General features: G+C 44.6%; 3 protein-coding genes across 4 annotated transcripts in view; 2 read left to right on the top strand and 1 right to left on the bottom strand.

Annotated features, from left to right (window-relative positions):
- Window positions 1-12133, top strand: part of LOC119461044 (leucine-rich repeat serine/threonine-protein kinase 1-like) — a 66866-nt gene extending 54733 nt beyond the window's left edge. For both annotated transcript variants that reach the window (XM_049672529.1, XM_049672530.1), the window contains exons 30-34: window positions 622-710; window positions 2119-2211; window positions 3193-3404; window positions 4686-4852; window positions 6732-12133. In XM_049672529.1, coding sequence (XP_049528486.1) covers window positions 622-710; window positions 2119-2211; window positions 3193-3404; window positions 4686-4852; window positions 6732-7138 — 968 coding nt within the window. In that variant the 3' untranslated portion in view covers window positions 7139-12133. The remainder of the gene's footprint in view (window positions 1-621; window positions 711-2118; window positions 2212-3192; window positions 3405-4685; window positions 4853-6731) is intronic.
- On the bottom strand, window positions 12037-22429 carry LOC119461046 (bis(5'-adenosyl)-triphosphatase enpp4). Its single transcript, XM_037722225.2, has 3 exons — window positions 21123-22429; window positions 19125-19352; window positions 12037-15529 (listed from the first exon to the last, which is right to left on the bottom strand). The coding sequence occupies exons 1-3, from the start codon at window positions 22114-22116 to the stop codon at window positions 15414-15416; spliced, it is 1338 nt and encodes a 445-aa protein (XP_037578153.1). The 5' UTR covers window positions 22117-22429; the 3' UTR covers window positions 12037-15413.
- A 430-nt stretch (window positions 22430-22859) lies between these two features.
- LOC119461045 (integrator complex subunit 11) lies at window positions 22860-25090 on the top strand. The gene has a single exon (XM_037722224.2). The coding sequence runs from the start codon at window positions 23098-23100 to the stop codon at window positions 24859-24861; it is 1764 nt and encodes a 587-aa protein (XP_037578152.1). The 5' UTR covers window positions 22860-23097; the 3' UTR covers window positions 24862-25090.

Raw genomic sequence — 25090 nt, forward strand, 5'->3', positions numbered from 1 at the left:
ACTAGCTTATGCATTTCCAAAGTGCACTAGCTCAAGGTGACACTAAATTTGCCCATCTGACAGGGGTATTAATCAACTTTATTTGACAGCAAAAGATGGAGACAAAATAAAAAGAAGAGGCTAATTGGAGATGTATACACCCACAACAAGCAGTGCTTGACAGATGCCTGCAGGAAAACATGAGGTGCCCTGCTGTCGGTGGCTTCCATTTGTGCACGAAAAACTTAATACTGATGCATTGGTCCATCATCTTGGCAGCCGATTCAACTACTCAGTGAAAGAGGAAAAGCACCGGAAACATTAACGTTGTTTCTCTAACCAAAGCGGCACGAAAGGCTATGACTTGTTGGACATTGTAGTCCTCGAATGCATGCCTGTGCATGCTTACATACATGTGGCCTCAGTTCTCTACGGTGTGTGCATGTTATCATCGTGCAAGCATCTGGCATGGCACGTGGTTCTCTTGGCAGCCAGCCATAATAGCCAGGGCTCTTTCTTGTTTGCTGTGAGGTCTTGCAGGTCATTGTGTTCCATTCAGCTACAGAAATTCTTACTGTTTACTTATAACCAATATATGAGTGTGTAATAGAAGCATTCAGTTATTTTTGTGCGTGTGTGCAGAGGAGCCATCATCCGAGCTGTGGCTGGGCCGCACAGACGACCAGGTGAATCTGCTGACCTGTGACAGCAGCCACTGGCAAGAACTCAAGGTGGGATGCACCAGTAATTTTCCCTGCTAACACCTCAGAAAAAATGCCTGAACTGCGGATGTCTTTCTGTTCATAAAAAATTCAGCGAAATTGCATAGTAATTTCTGAAGGTAAGCAATAGTGCTGAGGAAAATAAGAATGGTGATGATCAACCTAATTCATACAAGAAGTGAAAATCGAGCATTTGGTGCCCTCTAACTATGTAATGTCAAACATTAGTGTAACAGAGGCATACTTGATAACCGAAAACATAGAAAATTTTGTCAAATTAAAGTTTCAGTGTTTCTGCATACTATATTCCCATAGCTGTCTTCTTGGTTAGCATGTTGTGTATGCACATCTTCAAATAACATGTTGATGAAAATTTTAGACTACAGTGTAGACTGCTTATAACGTAAGTCACCGGAGTCGCGAATATCCGCACTATAAGCGGTACCGCACTATAACCAAAACAATGAATTTATTGCGATAGCAATTATATGGACACTCCAGGCGCATTTCTAGCTGCCGTAGCTGTTGCCGCGAGGTTCCGTAGAAAGTCCAAGGGCAATAAAATCGTCGCCGTGTGCTGTATGCTGTATGTGCGAGTGAAAGCAGTGTGAGGGTGAGCCAGTGATCGCATCTCAATCTCGTGCACGCAAGGGAGGAAAGCGGGAAGGAAGCGCACTGTCTTCCATCGCGCGCAAGGCTCGAGGGGGGGGGGGAGCGTTTTCTCTGAGCGCACATGCCTGCCCACAAGGGCCGCTGTATCTTGAAAGCCATCTGCGACGGCGGCACAGTCTACCGTGCACTGTGTTTTCACGGCTTAGTTCACTTTGATGCGAGCGGCAGCACGAAGGTCAATTTGCTCACTGCTGCTGCCGCACTTCCTCACCATAGGGTTCTGACAGCAAGTTTCCACGGTCATAGAGTGAGATGTGTTCATGTTTGCTTGTGCGTGCGTGACACCGTGCTTGTTAATGCGCAGAGAGCCGTAGCGACAGACGTGCTTTCGCGCACTCCCGCCATTGCATCATTCTGCCCGCTCCTCGCGAGGAATGCTGGGATGCGTGGCTGGCGTGGCTTGGTGCACCGGGCAAAAAATATTAACGGAGCTGTTCATCCACCAGCAACGTTGGAACATGCCCGACGGCGCGAGATGCGCCAGCAGCCGCACTGTAACCGGCATTTCGTCACCCGCAACTGCACTATAAGCGATACGTGTATACATGGAGTGCTATGGGAAAATTAACGGGAGTCTGAAAAGACTGTACTATATCCGGTCCTGCACTTTAAGCGGTTAAGTTATAAGTGGTCTATACTGTATAATGCACGTTCTGATTTCAGCCACAACAGGCACGTTGCCTTCAGGCAGCCGTAAATCTATTGGGAATGAGCAACAAGTAAAATAATTTTCATTTTTCTCTAGGTGCTACCTGTGCCAGCTATCACTTGTCTGTGTGTTGTCAACAATGACGTCTGGCTGGGCAGCTCGCAGGCAAGAGTGCACATCTACAGGCAAGTCAGTTGTCTCACTCTATAACTAATGTACTACTTTCTGCACTGCTGGTAGTACTGTGAAGGCTTTCTGCTAGACGTCTTATGTTAAAGGGCATTTTGTACTATATGACCCGCTGCAGTGACTTAGCGGCTATGGTCTGCTGCTGACCATGAGGTCACAGGTTTGGTTCCCGGCCATGCCAGTTGCATTTTTATGGGGGCGAAATTGAGAAACGCTGTGTGCTTACATTTATGTGCACTTTAAAAAAAAGTCCGAGGTGGTAAAAATTAAGCCGGAGCCCTCCACTACAGTGTTCCTCGTAACCTGACTGTGCCATTTAAGGACGATAAACCCCGCAATTATATTTTAAATTTATACATTTTGTAGATGCAGGAAAAGTGATGATGTTGTTCAAAGGCGCATCCTATAAGATGTACAGAAAGGGCTTGGGCTGCGACGATGTCTGATTCTGTGGCTGCGCACAGAAATGTATAGCTAATCTCAAATGCCATTCGCTCCATTGGCATTGCTTGCTTTAGTTTGTATGGAGGTCATATTTTTGTACACCGTACAGCTCCAAAAACTTTGGGTTGTGCAAGCATCCCTTTGATTGATTATTGTTTATTGTATTAATAGTAGTAGTATTAGTAGCAGTACTAATATTAGTAGCTGTAGTAGTAGTATGTATGTATCAGCTAAATAACCACAGTAAAACTCCACTTGAAAACCTCAAAGGACCTCAAAAAAGTGTTCGATCTTCAAGCAAAACTTCATTCATGTCTAATGTGAATACATGAGCTTGCTATTTATGGTTGCATTCTGTCAACCTATTGACATAAATAATTGCCTCGAGCTCTGTTTATCAAGTGGTATTTCACTGTATGTAGCTTAGAACAGTGGTTGTCAAGCTTTCATTCAGCTGGTTTACCCAGAGTAGCGTGAACCAGCTTAACTGGTCACGTACAGAATGGCTTGTGAAATGTTTCTATACTTTACAGCCAGGACAGCCGCCAGGAGCTGTGCACTGTGAGCCTGCTAGAAGAAGGGGATGAGGAGGTTGCCGTGCGTGCTATGCAGCACGTGCCTCAAGCTGGCCGCGTTGCCTTAACAGCTGGCTCTCGGCTTTGGCTGTGCGATGAGGTCACCAAAAATCTGCAGGAGCTGGACGTGCAAGCTGCTCCACTGTGCCTCTGTGTCACCCAGCCAGACGACAGGTATGCTTACAACAGCGTAAAGGTGCGACCACATTAGTTGAGAAATTTCGCACCAGTGGCATTTTGAACTGTCGCCCTTTCTCAACACTCCTTGGAACTGGCATCGTTAATAGTAAAAAGAGAGTATACGGATGGTGACACTGCCACATGAGTGCTGCAGTGGAGACAATGTTGAGTGTGGCCACGCTGACACCGGCATGTCTTCTACTGGTGTGACTGTTCTTACGCCTTGAATTGTTCATCATCTTGATGTTCATATCGCAGTGTAGTATGCTCTTTTCATGGAAGTTAAAGCAAAATTGGGCCTGAGGGCTAATAGAGTTCAGAATCAGAATCAGTTTATTCAATACAAAAAACGGTTGAGCTGATATTGATGGTTTAATAACTTTTATTGCATGCATTTACAAGGGACAGTCCATAATATGTGAACTTCGGCATTGCTTTGGAAGTTTTGCACATCTGTAGCTGCCTAAAAAGCACTCGTCAAAGCTGGCTTCACCACAGTAGCAGGCTCAGTGAGGAGACACCCACTTCTTTAATTCCCTTCATTTTGAAGGTGATGGCTAGCATGTTGAAAGTATTTTTGGCATAACTGAGAACATTACCATGGTAGCAGCAGGCATTGCTCTAAATAAACGAGTCATTAAAGAAATACTCGAACATCAGCCAAACTCAAACTGTCACATCAGGTGCCTGTATGTGCTGAAAACAGCGAATGCCTTGCTGAGTGCAGTGTCGTAGGTTTGATTTCAAGCCACAGTGGCCACATTCTGATGAGGGTTGAATGTAAAAATGATTTCACCCAACTTTGGATGCACATTAAAACTCAGGTGGTCAAAATCGATTAGAAGCCTACCACTATGCTGTCTCTCACAACCCCCTATGTTGCAATGTGACAGTCCAGTACGGTCTGACTACTACCTTCATAATACTCTTGAACAATGAATGTTGATAGTTGACATTAAGAGGAAAAAAAAATGGAGTTGGACAAGCCATGCAATGCTTAGGGTGGATAAATGGTGGTCTATTAGAGTTACAGAATGGGTACAAAGAAAAAAGAAGCGCAGTCGAGAATGGCAGAGAATTAAGTGGTGTGATAAAGTTAGGAATTTGCAGGCATAAAATCAGGTCAGGTGGCACAAAACGGGTAAATGGAGATTGCTGAGGGAAACCTTTGTTCTGCAGTAGACATAAATATAATGATGTAGGAAATTAAGTGTGATGAGCATAAGGCACATCGATAAGGCAGTATCAACGTTCCTCTGTGTTTCCTTTACATAGGCCTGTAGCAGAGCTCTGGTGCGGTGGTTTGGAGGGCATACTTACCATCTACCTGCTGCCCGAAATTGGACCAGTCTCTGGCCGAGAGGCACTGGAGCACCCAGATACCGGCACAGTCTCCCAGCTTTGTGGCCAAAACAACACCGCCTGGTCCTACCTATACCCAGGTTATTGAATGTTTCGCAACTTCTGTGTGATCGCTTTCGTCACAGTACTATATACGTTGTGCTTGCCGACATTGGTTATAAATATTGTGTCTATAAACCTATACAAATCTACAAGTACAGTTAAACCTGGATATAACGAAATTGACAAATTCCCGAAAAACTTCGTTATAAAGAGGATTTCATTATATGCAGGTTCGGCACGAAAATTCGAAAAAGAAACACTTACCATATTTACTCGATTCTAACGCCCTCGATTGTAACGCGCACCCGTTTTCCAGTGACCGAGAGAGAGGAAAAAAATCCTTTACAGTACCGCGCATCTCATGCTTTCATACAGAAATACAACTATCACTCAAGATTTACTCCCAATACACTAAAGTTGCGATGAACAAGAAAGTCCCAGTTTCGCCCGAAAAGCGAAACATCGATTGCGACAGCAAATTAGCAGACAGCTATACGAAGTAAGGATAATAGTTTTATCGGCCGTATAAACTTGTAAACATCCGCTGTTTAACTAAATTAGTAGACTAATGCCTAAGCACACGTACTGCAGCACATGGTCGAAGCTACGGGAGCTAGGCTCGAAGTGCGTAGGAGGCGGCCATATTGAAATGCCGATGGTGATCTGGCCAGTTGCAGCAAGCGGCGGGATCAGGTTTGAATGAAGGGAGGGGGAAAGGTCACGCCCGCGGCGACAAGATCGCCGGGTCGAGGGATGCAGGCCCGCCTCGCGCACGCACGCACACATGCGCTCGCTCTCGCCTCACAGTCCCCGTGAATTCGAGCGCGCCAAGCACGACACCGCTGCCGCTTCGCATTCCCTCGCGGCGGAGATGGTGCTTCCGGTTTCTGCTCGCACAAAAATGACAAAATTTGGGGCAAAATTTCTAGGTTGTCGGCGGGGAAAATTCGTTATTTCGAGGGGGTCTCCCGCTGCCACTTCGTTACGTAGAGGTATCAAATACATGCACTTCTATGAAGTAACTGCAGGAAATAGAAAAACTTTGTTATATACAGGAATTAGTTTTTTTTTTTTTTTTCCTGTTCGGTATGAAAAACATCAATTTTTCCGAGCATTTTATGAAGCGCCCACTTGCATTTCAAGCGTAAGATTTTCCAGAGAGGCTGCTGTACGTCTAAATTATCTGAAATGGGGCTTTTCACGGTCCAGAATGTCGTTGCAGTTGGCCTTTAAGCATGGTGCAATTGACCAATTAGTTACATATGCTGAAAAAGAACTGAAGGTTCGGCTGCTTAAACAGGACCGCCAGGTGTACATGACCCTTGCAGCTGAACCACTGGCTGATTTCCACACAAATGCTGCACAGAGGTGGCAGTGTTATCACATTTGCAAGCCTTAATTGCCTGTTTTCTTCAAAATTAACCCAAGTGCCCAACGTTTGCAGTGGTGCCACTCAAAAAATTAATATTTTGCTACAAAGGAATGGTGGCGCCATCTGTTACAATCATGGAATGTGCCTTTCATAGTAGCAGTGAGAGATGGCACTACTGTTTTGTTGCACCAAAATAAAAGCTTTCAAACAATGCATACTAGTTTTTTTACAGGCAACTCTAGCTTCGAGTGCATGGGGCTGACCATAAAAACAGTGAAGGTTTTTTTGTCACAAATGGGCACCCGAAACATGCTAAGTAATGCCATTAAAGATAGGCACGTAAATTTGGGTAAATACCGTAACTGCGATAGGTGCAATGACATTATGTGTGGCCTTCTGTCCTTGTTTATTTCCTGCCATTGCATCTCTATTAATAGCAACTAGCCCCAGCCACAGTTCTGTTGCGACAGTAAACTACACTAGTACGCGGCCTACAGCGACTGATACAGCGAGTAATTTAGCCATGCACACTGCTGCCGATGCAGGTTGCGTGGTGTACCAGTGGGAATGCAGTTCGCGCACCCTTCTGCATCGGTTGGATTGTTCCAAGCTTGCACCCTGCTCCGAGAGCCTGCTGTCCATGAGCATAGAAGAGCATCTCAGCCGTGGCCGGTGCCAGGTGACCGCCATGACATACGCCAGCGGTGCACTCTACGTGGGCACCGCCTGGGGCTGCCTGGTGGTCGCAGAGGCAACCGCCCTGAGGCCTCTCACTGTTTTTCGGCCCTTCGAGGAACCCGTTGACGCTGTGCTGTCTTTGGGCGAGCGTGTGGCCGCCCTGGGGAGGGGCTACCGCAGCCTGCTGGCTCGCTTCCTGCCAAGCGCAACCACGGGAGAGGCCAGTCAGCTCTGTGCTTTGCTGTGGTGTACGGATGGCTGGGTGCTGCCCTAGTGCCGATTTCAGTCTCTTCCGGCTCCTTGCCAGATTCCCTGTCTCATCGATTTGCCTGTACTAGCTGAACTACTTAAAGAAAACTGCACCGTGCTTCTCGATTTACTGTGGTGCACTATGCTTGACGGTGCTGGACACGCTGTACGCATGTGCAGGAGAGTCTGCCAAAAAATTGCATCTGAATTTAGCTTGTATGTCACTGGCTTCAGATGCTGTGAATGTTTCACATCCACTTTGTGCAGAAGACTACAGTGCTATATTTCCACTGCATGAAGGAAGGTGACTGGAGAGAATTTATGCTCATCTAACGCAAGATCCATCTTGCGCTGCTGGGCTTGGGAAAAACCCCTCAGGTGCTCAACGCTAACAGCATTGCTGCTAGTAATTGACAGCAGGAAGATTGTGGAGCTACGCTCACCCCCCATGAGGTGAATGCTCACCTGTCGGTGGCAAACAAGCCCAAGAAAAACAATGTGCCGTATGAACGGGTGCAAAACCTGCGTTCCATTCCCGACACGTTACTGTACACTGTCATGCCAGGCTACCTTGCACAGTCAGCCTGTTACTGGCACAACATCCTCCAGCCCAGTATTTTTACTGTTAACTAGAAAAAAAGAAAGGGGGGGGGGGGGGGGAGTGTCAAATCACAACTAGCCAACACTGGAAGTTTGGCTACAAGATGATAGGAGCAGGTCACATCAACGTATGCTGGCAACTAGCACAAGCATCTCGTGCCGCAAGAGTCCTCATCACCCGAAGCAGCTGTTCATTCGCATGACCACAGAGCATGTGATACCGCCATGTTAAGCTTGCCTGCAGAGACTGAGACTGTTTTGGAGCATTGCTACATGGAGCTTGCCCACTGTGTAATCTATTTATTTTGCAGATATTTATCTAAAAATGTGGTTTGTTAGTGGTTCTCTTTCAGCCACCAAATTAATGCAGTCTTGCAGAAGATGCCGGTGATCCAAGCATGTAAGTACAGTTTGGTGCAACATGTAGGTTATTGTGCAAGCACTGACCAATCAAGTAGTAGCACTGTCAGGAGCCACATTTGGCCGTGGTGACGATCGAGATCATTCATTCCTCGTTGCCTGTTTCACAGCAAAATTGATTGTTTCTGCAGGTATAACTGCAAATGAAGGAGAGGCAAATGAATAATCTTCGTCTCGGTCTAAGTCCTGCTGAAAGCGTTTCCCCAAAAATACACTTTGTACTTGGTTGGTCAATGTTGCGAATCATGCCAGTCTGTACAGTAGTTGCGAATCATGCCAGTCTGTACAGTAGACTCGCTTTAAGAACAATCTGAAGGCACCTTGAAAATTTATCTTCCCGGCAGTTCACATTAATAGAACTGCACTGTACTCTACAAAGGTCCTCGACCTTTTCATGTTATCGGGAAATCTGGTTCAACAGAGAATGTCTGAGAGTCTACAGCAGGGGGTCTCAAACTCATGTCAGGCACCAGGCCGTACATATTGTAGAGAGATACTCATGGGCCGCATTGTGGCATGTTCAATCTAAGGATTATATGATTATCAGCTAGATAATAAGATCAGATAGTTATCTGGTGCATAGGTAAGTTAGGGGAAGCAGGTTGAACACTTCAGAGGGCCTCATGGGGTACATACAGGGGCACGCAGCCTGCGGACCATGTGTTTTGAGACCCCGGCATGTTTTTCGCACCAGCTGAAAACTGTGATGACTTTCAACTAGAGGACTCAGAGGCCTAAATGAGCTAATAGTGAACAGGAAACATATGGGTGGCACATCATTTCTTTTTTAAGTCGTTGGTTTTGTTCAGTTGACAATATACACTGTGTGAATGGACCATGGCAGTGGGGACATGCCATTTTTCAGCAGGGTCCTGCATACTTCTTTTATACGAAGGGCAGCTGACGAAGCCTCCTAGCTGGTAGAAACTAGAAGCTTGTGTGTAGTGAGAAAGCAATCTTGCAACAAACTGCGGGGGAACAGTACTGCTCAAGCACAAAATTCTACTGCTGCTGTATAGTTCTTCTGGCTACCATATTTCTGCAATGTGTTTTTTTAACCTAAAGTACAAAAAATTTAACTGAAACAGCAGTGCATTTCATTACACAATATGAATGTTATTCTCAATACTGGTGCTGATGGTTATGTTTGGGCTCTGCGTTCTGGCTGACTTGAAAAGTTGCTTAATGAATATGATCTATTGGAGATTATCACACGAATTTTAATGTCCACCACTGCTGCAAACCTTGTTTAGCAAATGCTGTCTTTTTGTCTCGAATGCCCTGTTTCTAATAATCAGAGACAGCTGTCACTGCGACAGCCACTGTACGTGTGCATGTGTTGCGAATGTGCTTTTCCATTTGAGTTATATGTCTAGGGCACTTCGGGTATTCATCATTTACATTTGGGTGGGACAGTTCCCTCTGGCTGGTCGCAATATTGCGTTGCAGAGCAGCGAACACAACTCTCAACACGTTCAACAATCCAGGGCGTTTGTTTAGGTCAGCCCGTATATGCTGTGATCATGCCAGGAAGTGCTAGTCTTGGCCTAGAACAAATTAACCATGCTCCATTTTGTTGTATGTATATTTCTTGTAAAATGCAGCTGTTCTCTCTGTCACGTATTTTGGCCTCCGAGCAGAACAGAACAATCTCCATGCTTCAACAAGTCCTGCGATTACCTATTGGGCTGATAGCACAGCCTAGTTGCATACGTATTATCAAGGGCTATGAAACACTTTTTTTTTTCTTTTTTTTTTTCTTTTTCTCGAGGTTAGGGCACTGAACTGCATGAAATGTTGGGCTCTTAGATATTCCATATAGGAGGTCACATTCACTGGCCAAAGAGTTAACCTCTCATTATTGTCACCACATTGGAAGAACTTTAGACTAAAGTAAAGATTCCTACACGGTATTTAATGATCATTATATTCAGTGAGAGGAAAATAATAGGTGCAACAATAAGCAATGAACGTGCAGCAGCATGTATTAGGAACCAGGCACGCATAGATTATGTTCTAGTTAAGATTAAACAGGAGAAGTGGAATTGGGTTGGTCACATAATGGGTAGCACAAAAAATTGGTGGTCTGGTTGGGCACCAGAAAGGAAGTGACGAAACTTAGAAATTTTCCAGTGTGGGAGCAGACTCACTTGATGCAACACAGTACTATCCTTCCATAGACTTAATTGGGTGGGCGTTGAGAATTGCATGAGAACATGCATAACGTAAATGAAGGAATGTGAGAGAAGCAGCTTTGTCATGCTCCTGTGTTAGTGAAACAATGCACAAGCAGTGACTAGAAATCTTGATTGATTGTGTTTGATGTTGCTAAGCAACATGGTTATGAGAAATGTGATAGTGGAGGGCTTCAGATTAATTTTGAGAATCTGGGGTGCCTTAACATTAAGCTAAATCTAAGTATACAAGCATTCTCCTATTCTGTCCCCATTAGAATGTGCCCGCCTAGGCCAGAATCAAATTGAACTCGCAACCTTGTGCACTCATGCTTAGCAGGCAAATTCCACAGCCACTGATAGCATGGCAGGGGAAGTGACTATGGAAGATGCAAGAAACAATTAAGGAAAACAGTTAATGATGCATGGTGGCACGTACTGGCTAGAAGTTTAGTTAAAACTTACTTAGTTAAAGGGGAAAAGACAAAACTTTCCAGAGCCATAACTCCGCTTTTAAATAGCATGTTTAAAACTTCCACAACAGCTTGATGTGGATTGATGCCTTGTATTTTTGAGTCATCTTTTTTTGTGTGTTCAAACAAAAGTATTTCAGTGTCTTTAAAGTGCAGAATTTCACATAAACCATACTAGAGGGCATTCTCACACAGCAACCATTTCACCTGCTGTGGAAATGGTGGGATGCACATTGATCTCGACATGGCTGAGAGCATACTTGTTACTTTTCATATTACCAAATCAGGCAGCTTTATTTTGGGTTCCCGTCGCAACATTCCTTTACGGCAGGAAAATGTTCTTCTGAAATGATTCACAGAACGTTCGGTGCAAATAATTGCAGTGGTTTGGCGTGTGTGTGTGGTGTACCGCCAAACTATGTAGAGCTTTGGCTGTATGTCCTGTTTACAACTTCCTTGTATACTGTAGTGCAAATTGCTTGCTCTTTTCGAAGCTTTAAAAGCAGTTTTGAGTGTAGTTGCATTCAGGCATTAAACTTACAATTGACGTGTAATGAATTAGCATTGTCAGAATCGGCAACATGAAGAAATGAGGTAGTTGGGTTACTGTGACTAGACATGGATGAAGAACAGTGAACAAGAGCTTGTCAATTGTCTGTTCTTCATTTGCATCTCATTTAGTGCTTTAACATTCCAAATTACAGAATCGCCATCAAAGAGTTTAGAAATCACATGAAGCCAGCTCATGAGGCCTTATCTATGACCCGCTAGTACTCCCTACCAAGAACACAACTCAGATGACAGCTATTCATAAAGTATTGCTTTCCCCCTATTAAGGGTCATGTACATTCCATCATTCCCACTCTGTGTAAACAATCATACTGAAAGCTTTCACTGAAAGCAGCAGCAGGTTTCCGTCTATTGATTTTTGCATAGAGCTCTGCATCTTTAAGGAGGGTGCTTCCTTGATAGAAAGTGTCTGTGGCAGCTGCACAAACACTTGCACGTGAACTTATTTAGCATGTGTTCATGAGAAGCCGAAAGAATCTCTCCAAGATGTTCATGTCGAACTTTAAGACCTTCAAAATATTGTGTTGACATAGCTGCACACCTTAAATATTCGGCAAAAGATCTGAATCCTGTGTATTTCAGTTCATTTGCAAATTGAAATCAATATAGCAGTGTATGTATGCTGAAAATGCTACCATGAAAAAAAAGAAATGTGTTCTGCTCGTGATTTCAACTTGGGCATCGAGTGCAATTCAACAATTTTATTCTGTGCACGAAACAGTGATGTGAATGCCATGAACTATTTTTATGGCATGCAGCTGTTTTTTTTTTTTTTTTAATTTACATTCACGTTCTGTTAATAAATATCACAACATTGTAAAACAATACTATATTGTCGTGTGTTCATAAAACAACAGAAATACAAACCCAACAGAGTGGTGAAAAAGTGCAACTTAAAATCTCTACAGGGTGTCCCAGCAAACATGCACAGTTTAAAAAGTAACAAATCCAATGCCCTCATTGTGGTGTAAAGATACTGAAAGCATATTTATACATGGCTGCTAACAACTATTTAAAATACAAGGCCTGACTCTAAAAATGTGGCACATGTAAGCTGGGGCACCCTGCATAACTGTATGACTGAACAAATGTTTAAGAAAACTACCAGAAAAACTGGCATTTGTGTGCATGCCAGACCTCTGCCTTTTCCGACATCTATTGAACTGTACTGTAGAAACAAACTTTCAAAAATACATTTCTGAACAGATCACAACCAAAAACTTAACAACACAACAGCAACAAGTTGCTTTAGTGAGACTTTCCATTTCTGGGTGTCGAGGCTCATTAATCAAAAGGGCCATGACGTTAAAAAACACTGTATTGCACTGCAGCATTCCCTTTACGAATACCATGGTTCGTATGCATATAACTGATCCGAAACAGAAGTACACAGTAAGTTTAACAATCCCAGACTTAAAACAAAAGCTCCAACATCTTTTTCACAAAGTTCTTTGCTGCAGATGATACCGTAATATTGGTACCGGCCTTACCATTCTCTGCCACCAAAATCATTACATGAAGTCAGCTGTTGTATTTACAAAGGCAAAAAGTGCTTATCTTCAAGCACATGGATATCTATGAGGCTGTACAAAAATGAGCATACTGAAAATTGAGGGATGGCATAAATATGCATACATACAATATGGAGCACACATATGTGATGCAAGGCCATCATAACGTTCACAAGCCTGCATCAAGTTCTGCACAGTGCGTTTGTTGTAAAAGATGCGTCTAAAGGTTTGCTGGAAAAACTGATGCCATGGCCCTTTTGAATCAGTGCTCGGACATTAGGTTGACTCGCATTCATGAGCACATTAGCAGTGCACCCCACATCTGTGAAACATTGCTGTCAACTCAAAAGTTATACAGAAAAAAAGTTTATATAGAAAGAACAGACAGTCCTTCCTAAAAATAAAGGACACACAGAAGTGAAGTTTAAAAGTGTTATCTAACCATAATTGGACATGCAAATCACACTGACATATCTGGCACTCCACAAATATACATTCCTAAACAAAGTATGTGAATAAGAGACATTTCATCATTCTGGACAAGACTTCTGATTGCAACATTTTGCACCTGTTCTGTTAGCAAGCAGTTTTCATATGATTGAATGGAGAAAAAGCATGAGAAACACAGCTTTCTAGATGCACCTGAGAAACAGATCTGTTGGCTAATTTAGTTGCTAATATCAATTTTGAGTCTTGTCAGCTTGAGTAGAGTATAGCTGAGAAGACAAGGTGCAATCTAATGAGACTATACTTTGACTAAAATGGCTACAGCGAGTGTTATCAGCCACTTCCTTGGACATGAAATGCAAGTCATTAAAACGACTTGTGCACACACTAAACACAGAGCAACACTATCCAGTCATCCAACACGTCATGCAGTTAGTTGGTGCTGCCCCGCCACATTTTAGAGGCAACAGGAGAGTCCAGTTAAAGCTATTTCATCCTCACATCCCACAGCTCATAATGCCACTCGGGTCTGTGCAAAATTTTAGCAAACTGCTCATTGTAGACAGTAGATAGCCTCTTATTCTTACATTGCTACCATCATTCGTGCCTTGGCTTCTTCACAGCCCCTTGTTTTCAAAAAGCCATCACAGATCTTGAGGTGATGATGGCAAGCTTGAGCGGCTTTATGCTTGGCCATCTCACATGTATCATTGCTGTGATGTCTAGCAATATAGGTGCAACACGCACCAAAACAGGTATAGGCCTGAGATCTCCTTAGTAGTGAGACTTAATAAAGTTATGAGCAATGAGCCACACCAGAAAAAAGTAAGCGACAAAAGAATGTTGATAAAAGTTAAAACGTATAGTAAAGAAAGTCTCACTGCCAAAAGAGCGAACAATAATAAAAGTCACCTTGAAAGGAAATCGTAAGTTAACAGTTATTTGCTCTGTGAAGAGCTGCAGTATACGAAAGATTGTGCCGCAGCAAAAAAAAAAAAAAAAATGCATATTAAACTGTACGGTTCAGTAAAATGAACACAGATAATGCTTTAGTTATGGTACAGATATGTAAGCAGGTCTCTGAAACATGAGCTACACTAGGTCCGCCTGTCACTGATACTCGTGTCGTGGTATCTGACACCAGCACGTACAGGGTCATTCACTGTAATGGAAACACTGCACTAATATTCAAGACCTTCACTGACGGACGTCAGCCTAATGCACTAGATTGGCCACTTTCTTCAGTTTAAGGAGAGAATCAAGGCTGAAGTTTTTATGCCTTGAGTGTTAATGAGATGTTTACTTTAACAGTGAATGACTCCATACACAAACACACACAGTGCCTCATGAAATCAGTCAGTGCTGGCAGCCCAAACTAGCTCAGGCAGTGCAGTACTCAACCGATCAATGTACCGGGTAAGGTGACACTTTTTAGCAATGCCTTTCTTTTTTCTTTCTGTACTACCCTCAGCTAAAATTGCCAGAACTCAGTGCCATGATAGACGGGAACATTCGTTGTACTCTGATACCACAAAGGCAGCTCAAGCAAACGAGCCCCTTTGAGAACTAATGCAGTGAATGCAAGCCACACGAAGGGAGGGACGTGGCAATTAAGACTGGTGGCTTTATCAAATTTTTGGTTTTTCAATTTTTTTTTCCTGTGGCCCTCTGCAGTTCATTTAGACAGTTGTGAAGCACAAAAATATGGGCATAAGTATACAAATAAATATTTCATGCAGTCGGTTAACTTGGCCACATTCAATTTCGCAACTTGATTTGCAATTTGAGCTTTTTGGGTTGTAATCTGGAATTTTGAATAGCGCTATAGAGGAGAAGGTTATGCCCTTATCATCTGCTGTTCTGTTTAAAATTCAAGGTATTTATAACTTGAATGAACCTCGTAACTTGACGAGTGTACAAGAGCATCCTTAAGAGGGCCACTCTTAGTTTTAACGCTGCCGTAAAATATCATTCCTGTCAAATTTCACCAGATTTCGTGTGTAGGTAATCGAAATTATCTTAGCTGCCACGTCCCGCCTTAAAAGAGGCTATACTGGCAACAATGGATTGTTGCTGGACTAGACATGTGCCGGGGCAGGGTAGCCTCAGGCAGAAAGCAGCAGCAGGGGCTCCTCATCTTCTTGGCTGGAATTGCTGTGCGGCTGGCCGCACACAACCAGCGCCACCAGGCCCACAGTGGTACACAGGAACACGCTGGCAGCTGCACATGAGACACGAAAGTGGGGAGGGGAGGGGGGGATGTGACGAAAAGACATCTGTGTGAATTCTCTGTCAATTCTGCCTGCTTCACATTCAGGGGCGAAACACAGAAACAAAAAGAAGTGTGCTGCTCGGGCGTCGCCTCAATGGGTAATGGTGTTGGTAAATTACGAATGGTGAATGCATATATATATATGGGTTTTCGTGCATAATAAACTTAGTTGGAAGTAGCGCTCTGTATGTCCTCATTCTTTCCGCTGTGCAAGTTTTATTTGCAGTTTGCCTGCCTTAAAATGTTGCCGTACCAACTAGCTCGGATACAGACTCTAGCACAGAAACAAAGTCTTCCTACTGTTGAAAATGTAATTTGGATTTGCGAGGTCACTGCTCTTTGGCATTTCCTGGCTGCTGTAGCTGAATTCTGATGAGAGTGGAATGCAAGAATGCCCCTGTACACTCCATCACAACGGTTTAGACTAGGATCTGAGAAAACAGAATTTCTCAGCAGTTTGTGATCGCAGCCAGTAATACTACACGACATTATGTTGCTTGCACATACTAGTACAGTATGTGCAGTATGTGCGCAGTTACGCTGCATTCCAAGGTTGTGGAGATATTCAGCTTTTTCTTAGATATTGTGGTCCATAAGCTTTGTGGTCAAGTGTACCTACATCTAGGTGCATGTTAGCCCTTTAACTTTGGTGCCAAGTCCAAGCTGTACTTGTCCTAGCTGTTTGTACAAATATCAGCAACGATGAGCCGTACTTGTCCAGGCCACAGCTTCTTCAGCTTGGCTTGGCAGAGACGAGCCACGCTCAGTTCTCACCATGCATCTGAGTTTTGGTACTCAAGCGTATTCTTCTATGCTTTCGATCCCTTTTGCTATTATCTGTTCGGATAATTACGCTCAAGCCCAACTCGTATGCTGAGAGAAAGCCCGTTTCCAGACCAGAAGTCTTTCATTAATATTTCGGGTGCATACTACAAGAGGTAAACCACACATGCAATATATTTTTTTTTAATCCAGATATAATGTCCAAGGATTTGCCGCAATAAAAAAAAAGGGGGGGGGAAACTTTGTACCCTTTTTTGGGGAAGGACTTGGGAGCTAAAGAACCTCAGGCAGTTGAAATAAACCCAAAACACACATACACTAAGGGCTGTGTATGGCTTTGGGACGTTAAAAACTTCATAATTTAGTTCTTTGGCATGTACAGTGAGCATGTACAGTGGTTGTTCCATTAGGCTAAACATTCAATGGTAAAGCTACGAAGCACATTATCACATGTAAGGTTCGAATCCACATGTCATGAGTAATCAATGCCAGAAAATGAATTCAGTGCTCTTTCTCATATTGTTTGACGCTGTGCCTGGAGGAGACCTAAGCATTTCAGAAACTTGCCTAAAGTTAATTTAACGGATTCTAAAAAGCAGCACTACAAAGTGAATCAGACTGGTACAGAATTACCCCTCCCCCCATCCCATTACTCTATTGGCATTTCTCTGGTGCAGAAATGTTCATTACTAGCGGAGATAAGGCTAAACTTCCCTGTTTTGCATGACTGTCAGCATGACATTGTAGATTCCAAGAGATCTGCACATATTGGTCACTACTATGCATGAAACGTTTTCAAAAGTCGCTAGGTTGAGCTTTGGTGTTTTTAGAATATGACGCCATTCTTCTTCCTCGGTAGACAATTAACCAATCCTAATCCTGAAAAAAACACTGCAGGGATCCACAATGTTATAGAAAGCTCACATGAGAACTTCAAGATGGTGTCTTGCATCTTTTCTGGCTTATCAAACCTTTCTGCTAAGAATGAGAGTGATCTCCAATATTCCAAATGTGTAATTTATCAGTCTAGCTTAACTTATTGTTACTTTTTAGCACCCCTTTACTGGCAAGAACAAAAGAAAGACAGAATCTGCCACATGAACAACTTACTAGGACTGTCTGCGGCCATGCAATATCGATCTTCCCACAGTTTCTTCTAATACACTTCACGCATGATAAACGCTTTTGTAGTAAAAGTCAAATTAGAAGTATATTAAGATCAAGCAATATGTTTTAAATGCAATTACAGTCAAACCTTGTTATAGCAAAGTTGCATCCAATAGGAAACTACCTTCATTATATGCGATATTCGTTATCAGCATGTATTTGTTACATGCTAATAACGGTGAGGCACATTTCACCTTTGTTACATTCAATATTCCATTATGTCCAGGTGCAACTATTTCTTTGACTGCTTCTGAATGTTAGGACAACCTTGTTGCATACAGTAGCACACATATTTCTGTACAAAGCTTTAAACTTGAACTCTGAATGTGTTAAGATTGGCACAATGTATGCAATCTGGGGACGTAGTCTTGGACAGTTGCCTTCGGTTATATCACTTTCAATGCGCGCTTATTGACTGGTCTAGCACTACGTCACGCGAAGGTGATAGTATCGCCGAAAGTGATTGTTTGAGAAAACGTCCCCTGTTCATAATAAAAAAAATCTTGATGCACATACAAGAAGAAAATGGCAAAAAAGGTGTCTGCTTACCACAGATGACAAGACTTCTGTTAAAAAGCATTAAGGCACATTCAGTTAAACGAAACCATTACCAAGTGAACTATGCCAGGAGGATAATTGGCATAATAAATAAAATGTCAACTACTTTAATTTAACCACCCATTTAGCCCTACCTTTCCGCTTCAATTGCAGGCATGTACATGTGCTTAATTGTCATTGATTCAGTCAGGTCCTGCCACTTTCCAAAAGCCATCATGGATTCGAGTCAATTGCCTCCGTCTGTCATTTAACACAGGGGCAAGGGAATGAATGACTTGTACCCACCTTGTAAAGCACGTTTTCTATCTGTTCATATTGGCACGTGTTTTACCTGGGAAGTCACTGTGCACAAAAAGTTTTTAACATTTATTTTGTCTACAGCATAACTACATTTGGAACTGCATGTAAAAAAAGAGCAAGTAACATTTTGCTCACACGCTGCTTATGCAATTTTGTAAAGACAAAACCTGAGCAGCGAGGAACAAATTATACCGTGGCCTCCCCATTCCACATAGATTATAAATGTGACTATGGCTCATGTTTGTGACCATTCACAGGCACTCTATTAATAGTTTTGAGGATAGGACTTCTTCAGCGGAGCATTAAACCATGACGCTAACTCACAATTTCAAATACCTCATTACAGACAGGTAGGATTCTACCTTGCATTTAACATGTCCCATTTTGGCCTGCCTGTAGGCTACTGCGAAAGCAAAAGGATGTGGAAAAGGTGCACATGTCTATCAAACAACAGGATGTCAACATTCACTAACAGCACCATTACAGCAAGAAAGTGAAAGACTTTGTATGTAACTTGGTCTCACCAGTCACATACAAACAAGTCCCTGTACTTGTGACCTGGCGCCCGTGTATATACGTTAGCTGGTGGCTCAGTGCCAGTTTTCACTAAGCAAATATGGGCAAACAATGCAGTGAGCAGTGTTTATCTTTTTTGCGGCATAAGTGATCCTGAATGAACCGAATCACAGTTGTTGACCCATTCTTGAGCACATATAAGAAAAGCGATAGCATATACCAGCCAGCAGAAGGGGTAGGTTGCTAGGAGCCGGCTGGAACATGTGCCGCACAGCATGCAAAGACCCATTGGACGGCCATGACGGCAGGCCTAGCAGGTGGCCCATGAACGGATAGAGGTGCACGCTTGCCAGTGGACCCACGTGCTGGCCTTTCTTCAGTGCTGGGCCTCTAGCCACAAAAAGTGGCCGCATCCAGTCTAGGCTGGGACGATAGCCGTGGTTTCCATCTGGAAGCAATGTTATGCAGAAACGTTCACACAGTCTGCAAATGCAGCAGTTTCATTACGGCACAGTGACCAGCTTATGAAGGAACATTTCAGAACCCTTGACATAGCGGCCTACAGGCCATCCAGCTACTACCATAATACACAGGACATCCGTTTTGTTTCCTCCTGTGCAGGTTAGACTCAGGATTGAGTGGCACCCACAGAGATGATACGTGGGTGACGTTTCCGACAGTGTCGACACATCCATTTTAGCGTGCGTGACAAATTCGCTGTAATCCTGGCCAAAATATGTACGACAAGGTTAGGGACTGAACAAAGCCCACAGCACCAGGGTATCAAAGTAGAACTGAACCGGAAACAGAATAAAACTTGGACTTTTTCATGAACCAAAACCTAACTGAACACTACAATCTTTTTCACTAGGGAACAAAACTAAAAAAATTAATGTTTTCGTTTCAGGTTGGCTACCTTCTGTGAAACTTTTCATCCATGCATTGCCTGCACTCGTGACTCAACCACATGTTACCTCATTGATCGATGCACACATGCTTGCTGTCATTTTAGAAGTGACTGCACCGCTAGTGCAGTTTGCGACATGCCGGTTCGGGAGACAGGCTTGTCAGTAATAAACTTGCAAGTGTTTGAAACTGGTGACTGTCATATAGTTCTCAAACGGCCGGAGCCCTATATACCATAATCACTGAAATGAAGCAGCACTTCCTATTTAAGCGGATACTTTTCATCGCACTTGTATGTAAAGTGAAGTAAGTGTGATAGAGATGATGTAATGCTTCTGACATAATTCTTCAGATGTTTGCTTCCACAATGTGATAGTTTTATAAGTGATAGTTTTGCAATTACACGTGCACCTTATTCTTTTTTTAGCCTTTCAGTGCTGCTCAGGCACACTGTCGAGATTCTGCACAAAATAAATTTATGCCGTTTTCCTGTAATTATATTCCTGTTTACGCAAACAAATATAAGCTGGTTCACATAGGTTTGAGCTGCGTTTTTGCTCTGGCGTTAAACCGGGACTGAAGGGCTTTTTTTTGGTGATGCAGAACAAAAGAATGTTTGGTTCAACACTCTGCACGGTACCCATTTCAACCATGTCAACACCATGGTTACTGCATAGCTGAAATGAACTTGTTAATTCTGCATAACACTATGCTGAAAATATGTAAAGTATATGCTCTACATGGTTTAAGGTTCTTGTACCAGAAAATAATTTTAGATGTCTATGCCAAAAGAAGATACAAAAGATAATCAGGAGAGGGCTTACAGTAAAGAAGTTGCAAAGGAGAGGCAAAATCACAGCCAACTGCCCACTTCCCCCTACACAGCACCTGTTTCCATCATACAGCTACAGTTACATACGTAGCAGTCAGTCTTCTCAATGTAATGGGAATGCCAGCTGAATGTGGGGGTCACATTTTGAAAGTGGAACATTAAATGATGCTGTACGTCATTTATGTGTTTCGCTCTTCATAGTGTTGTGCTTCACTGTAACAGTCATACATACATTCACGGCAGTTTTTTGTCCGCATGCTCCATAAAATGTAAACACTAGGCATTAATCCTTCCTGAACACTCATGTAGGGATTTTGCAATGTTCACGTAATTTGAACAATGAGCTGCTATGGCAGACATCCTAACATTGAAATGTGCACAGTACAAGCTTGAGCAGTATGAAACCATCGGATGGCCTTTTGCTAGTCAATAACGAATCTATTTCCCGAGACTTTTGGCTTATGTGCAGTCAGTGCTTACAGGTACGATTTTCTCTCTCCGACTTCTTCGTGATTACCAAGTCCCATCCTGGCTCAGCTTCGGCCAGAATGGGAAGGATGCGTACATTGTGTCGGTAGTGGTACTCGGGCGGAATCTCGTTCGACCTGTACACTCGGATGTGGAGTCGCGCGGCCGCTTCCGAAAGCCTTGTGTACACTTCGTGCTCGCGACCCTGTGCCGGAAGTATGTTCCACACGGGGCTCGTGCCGTAGGCACGGAAGGAGTCAGGCGGCAGCACCTCATCCAACGCAGACACCCTCGTCACAGGCGCCATGCCGTGGTCGCTCACTACGATCAGGTGAATGCGGTCCCACAGTTTCGCTCGCTTCAGCGCTGCCACCAGCTCACCCACCAGGGCGTCGACTTGCTCGACGCGCGCACCCGTGACAGGAGACAGCGGCCCGTATTGGTGACCGGTCGCATCGGGCTCCTCGTAGTAGAAAAAGACGCAATTCGCCGGCTCCCGCGGATGCAAAAACCAGCTGATGACGCGGTCGACGCGCTCGCTGAAGTTGAACGACGAGTCGTAGCGCTGCGCGTAGTGCGCGGTCACGCCGTGAATGGCCACGTCGCCGCCGGGCCACATCATACTGCCGCTGCGGCCACCGTGCAGCTGGTTGGCCGCCCAGATGGGCAGGGAGTGGCCGTTGTCCCACCACTTGGGATCGCGGCTCGACTCGTCGAAGGTGTCGTTCAGCACGGGGTCGAACATTACGTTACCAACGATACCGTGGCTCTCTTCGTAAAGGCCCGTAGCGATGGTGAAGTGGTTGGGAAAGGTCTTCGTCACGTACGCATTGCGCAGGTACTCGGCCTGCACGCCTTCGGCAGCCAGCCGATCCAGGTGCGGCGTCTTGTAGAGAGAGCGGTACTTGTACCAGAAGCCATCGAGCGACAGAACCAGCAGCAGCGGGGGCGAGCTGCTGTGGGCGCAGACCCACAGCGCGCAGCACGTCAACCACGCAGACAGCATTGATGGCAGCTGATGTCACCTGTCGCACGCCTGTGATCCTCTGTTGTTGAGAATGCTACAACTGCGGCGGCTCTCATATTAGACGCTGCATTTCTCTCTGAACCTTGAATACGGTGAACGCGCCTTCAGGTTCGGCGACTGTGTCCCTGACACAGTCCGTTGCCCGCAAAAATACGCTCATTTTTCCGCACTTGCCCAAGCACGCGCAAATACGGAACGCCGAGGTTTTTCCACACCGTTGCAGCTACTTTCGCTGCTGGTTCCCACAGACGGCATGCTTTTCTGTTTTTGTTATGCTTCCTCCGCGCCCGCCAATGTTACCAGATAATCCGCAGAGCAATCCGTGCGGCGGTCTCTAATCACTGCAGCGAAGGATCTCTGTTGCGCTCTAGCGCATGATCTGCCAAAACTTAATAAAATGATAATTAGAATCAATCAAAATTATCTGTTCATTTATTTATTTGTCGCGCTATTTTTTTTGTTTATACGCCAGCCGTACTGCTAGGCCACAGTTGGGATCATATTATCGGTGGTTCAATTTGCCAATTACAAAGTAATTTCATCTCATTTGTGAAAAATATTATTTTGCTCAAACCAAGCGGCCGTTGTTGAGTATGCAAAGACTGTCAAATACGCGCCAAGGTACATTTACCTTGTCCGCGCAGCAAATACAAGCTACGGCAGCTACGGCCACCATAACCAAGCGCCGTTATGGCGCTACGAACGACAGCAGTCCGGCTTTCCACAATCTTGTGTTTCTCTTCAAACAGCCTGTTTCGCTACTAGTGTCTGCTAATGTCAATTGATGCGATATGTGTGCATGGGCGCATGGTTCTCGCAGACGCAGAACAACGCGAACCTGACAAACGCGTTCGTTGAAAGGCACTTTAAATGCTAGCTCATCCTCGTGTGGATACATGTAGCACCGTCGTAAGCTGTCAAAAAGCGTATTAGTTAAGTTAGCGGACAACGCCGGTGAAGATGCCTCAAATCAGTGTGACTCCGCTGGGCGCTGGCCAAGATGTGGGGCGCAGTTGCATTCTGCTCAGCATTGGTGGCAAAAACATCATGCTGGACTGCGGCATGCACATGGGATTCAACGATGAGCGACGGTTCCCAGATTTCAGTTACGTCACTCAAGAGGGTCCCCTCAACGAGCACCTAGACTGTGTCATAATCAGTCACTTCCACCTGGACCATTGCGGTGCCCTGCCGTACATGACCGAAATGGTGGGTTATTCGGGTCCCGTTTACATGACACACCCGACTAAAGCCATCTGTCCGATTTTGCTTGAAGACTTCCGTAAGATCACCGTCGACCGAAAAGGCGAGACCAACTTCTTCACGTCTGCTATGATCCGCGACTGCATGCGGAAGGTGGTTGCTGTCAACCTGCATCAAGCAGTTCAGGTGGACGATGAGCTGGAGATAAAAGCGTACTACGCTGGACACGTATTGGGCGCTGCGATGTTCCGGATTCGAGTGGGCTCCCAATCGGTGGTTTACACTGGCGATTACAACATGACGCCCGACAGACATCTTGGTGCAGCTTGGTTGGACAAGTGCCGGCCAGACCTGCTCATCACCGAATCAACATACGCCACCACTATCCGCGACTCGAAGCGTTGCCGTGAGCGCGACTTTTTGACCAAAGTGCACGACTGCATTGATAAAGGCGGTAAGGTGTTGATACCTGTGTTTGCCTTAGGTCGGGCCCAAGAACTTTGCATCTTGCTTGAAACTTACTGGGACCGCATGAACCTTCGCGTTCCGATCTACTTCGCTGTTGGGCTTACTGAAAAGGCTACCAACTACTACAAGATGTTTATCACATGGACAAACCAAAAGATCCGCAAAACCTTTGTGCAGCGAAACATGTTCGACTTCAAGCACATTAAGCCATTTGATCGAGCCTTCATTGACAACCCAGGGCCCATGGTAGTGTTTGCCACCCCTGGGATGTTGCATGCTGGGCTCTCACTGCAAATATTTAAAAAGTGGGCTCCCTTTGAGGGAAACATGGTCATTATGCCAGGATATTGTGTGGCAGGCACTGTGGGCCACAAGATTCTCAGTGGGGCACGCAAGGTAGAGCTGGACAATAGGCAGGTGGTTGAGGTTAAGATGTCTGTGCAGTACATGTCCTTTAGTGCACATGCTGACGCTAAGGGCATTATGCAACTCATCCAGCAGTGTGAGCCAGCCAATGTGCTGCTGGTCCATGGTGAAGCAGGAAAGATGGACTTCCTGCGCAAGAAGATCCGGCAAGAGTTTGCCATTGACTGCTCCATGCCGGCTAATGGTGAGACTGTGGTTATTGATACACCCGACACAGTGCCCGTTGATGTAGCAGTGCCATTACTCAAGCACGCACTGGGCTCGGACAGCAAGCGGCCCAAGCTTATCCACGGGGCTCTTGTGATGCACGATCGTGGAGTGCGGCTGCTGGACTCGAGGCAGGCCATGCAGGAGCTAGGTTTGACGAGCCACCAGATACGATTTACCACTACTGTGGCTTCTCCAAGAGCTGCATTAGCTGATGCACTGTATACACGGCTCAGAGATCGACTACCAGGTGTGCAGCTGCTGCCTGATGGCTCTATAGCTGTTGCCTCAGCGCTGGTCAAAGTTGGTGGGCAGGAAGATGATGCAGCTAGTAGGGCAATATGCGTGTCATGGACTCTCCAAGATGAAGACCTGGGAAGCCATCTCCTCAGTCTGGTCCAGGAGATGGCTACAATGTGAGGTCCTATATGAAGTGAAACTGGGTGCAGTGGCTTAGTGTGAATCTGGTTATTGTTACTGTGAAGAGGACCAATTTGAATACCAGATTCTGTACTTGTTGACTTTTATTTGTGTATATTTAATTTATCAGTGACCATGTAATGGAGTGATGCCTAATCCTCGTTTTTCTTTTCTTTCTTTTGTGTACTGTTAATACTTGCAGATTAAAAAAGAAACAATGCCTGAGTGA

The sequence above is a fragment of the Dermacentor silvarum genome, chromosome 8 (genome assembly GCF_013339745.2).
Source record: "Dermacentor silvarum isolate Dsil-2018 chromosome 8, BIME_Dsil_1.4, whole genome shotgun sequence".
NCBI lineage: Eukaryota > Metazoa > Arthropoda > Arachnida > Ixodida > Ixodidae > Dermacentor > Dermacentor silvarum.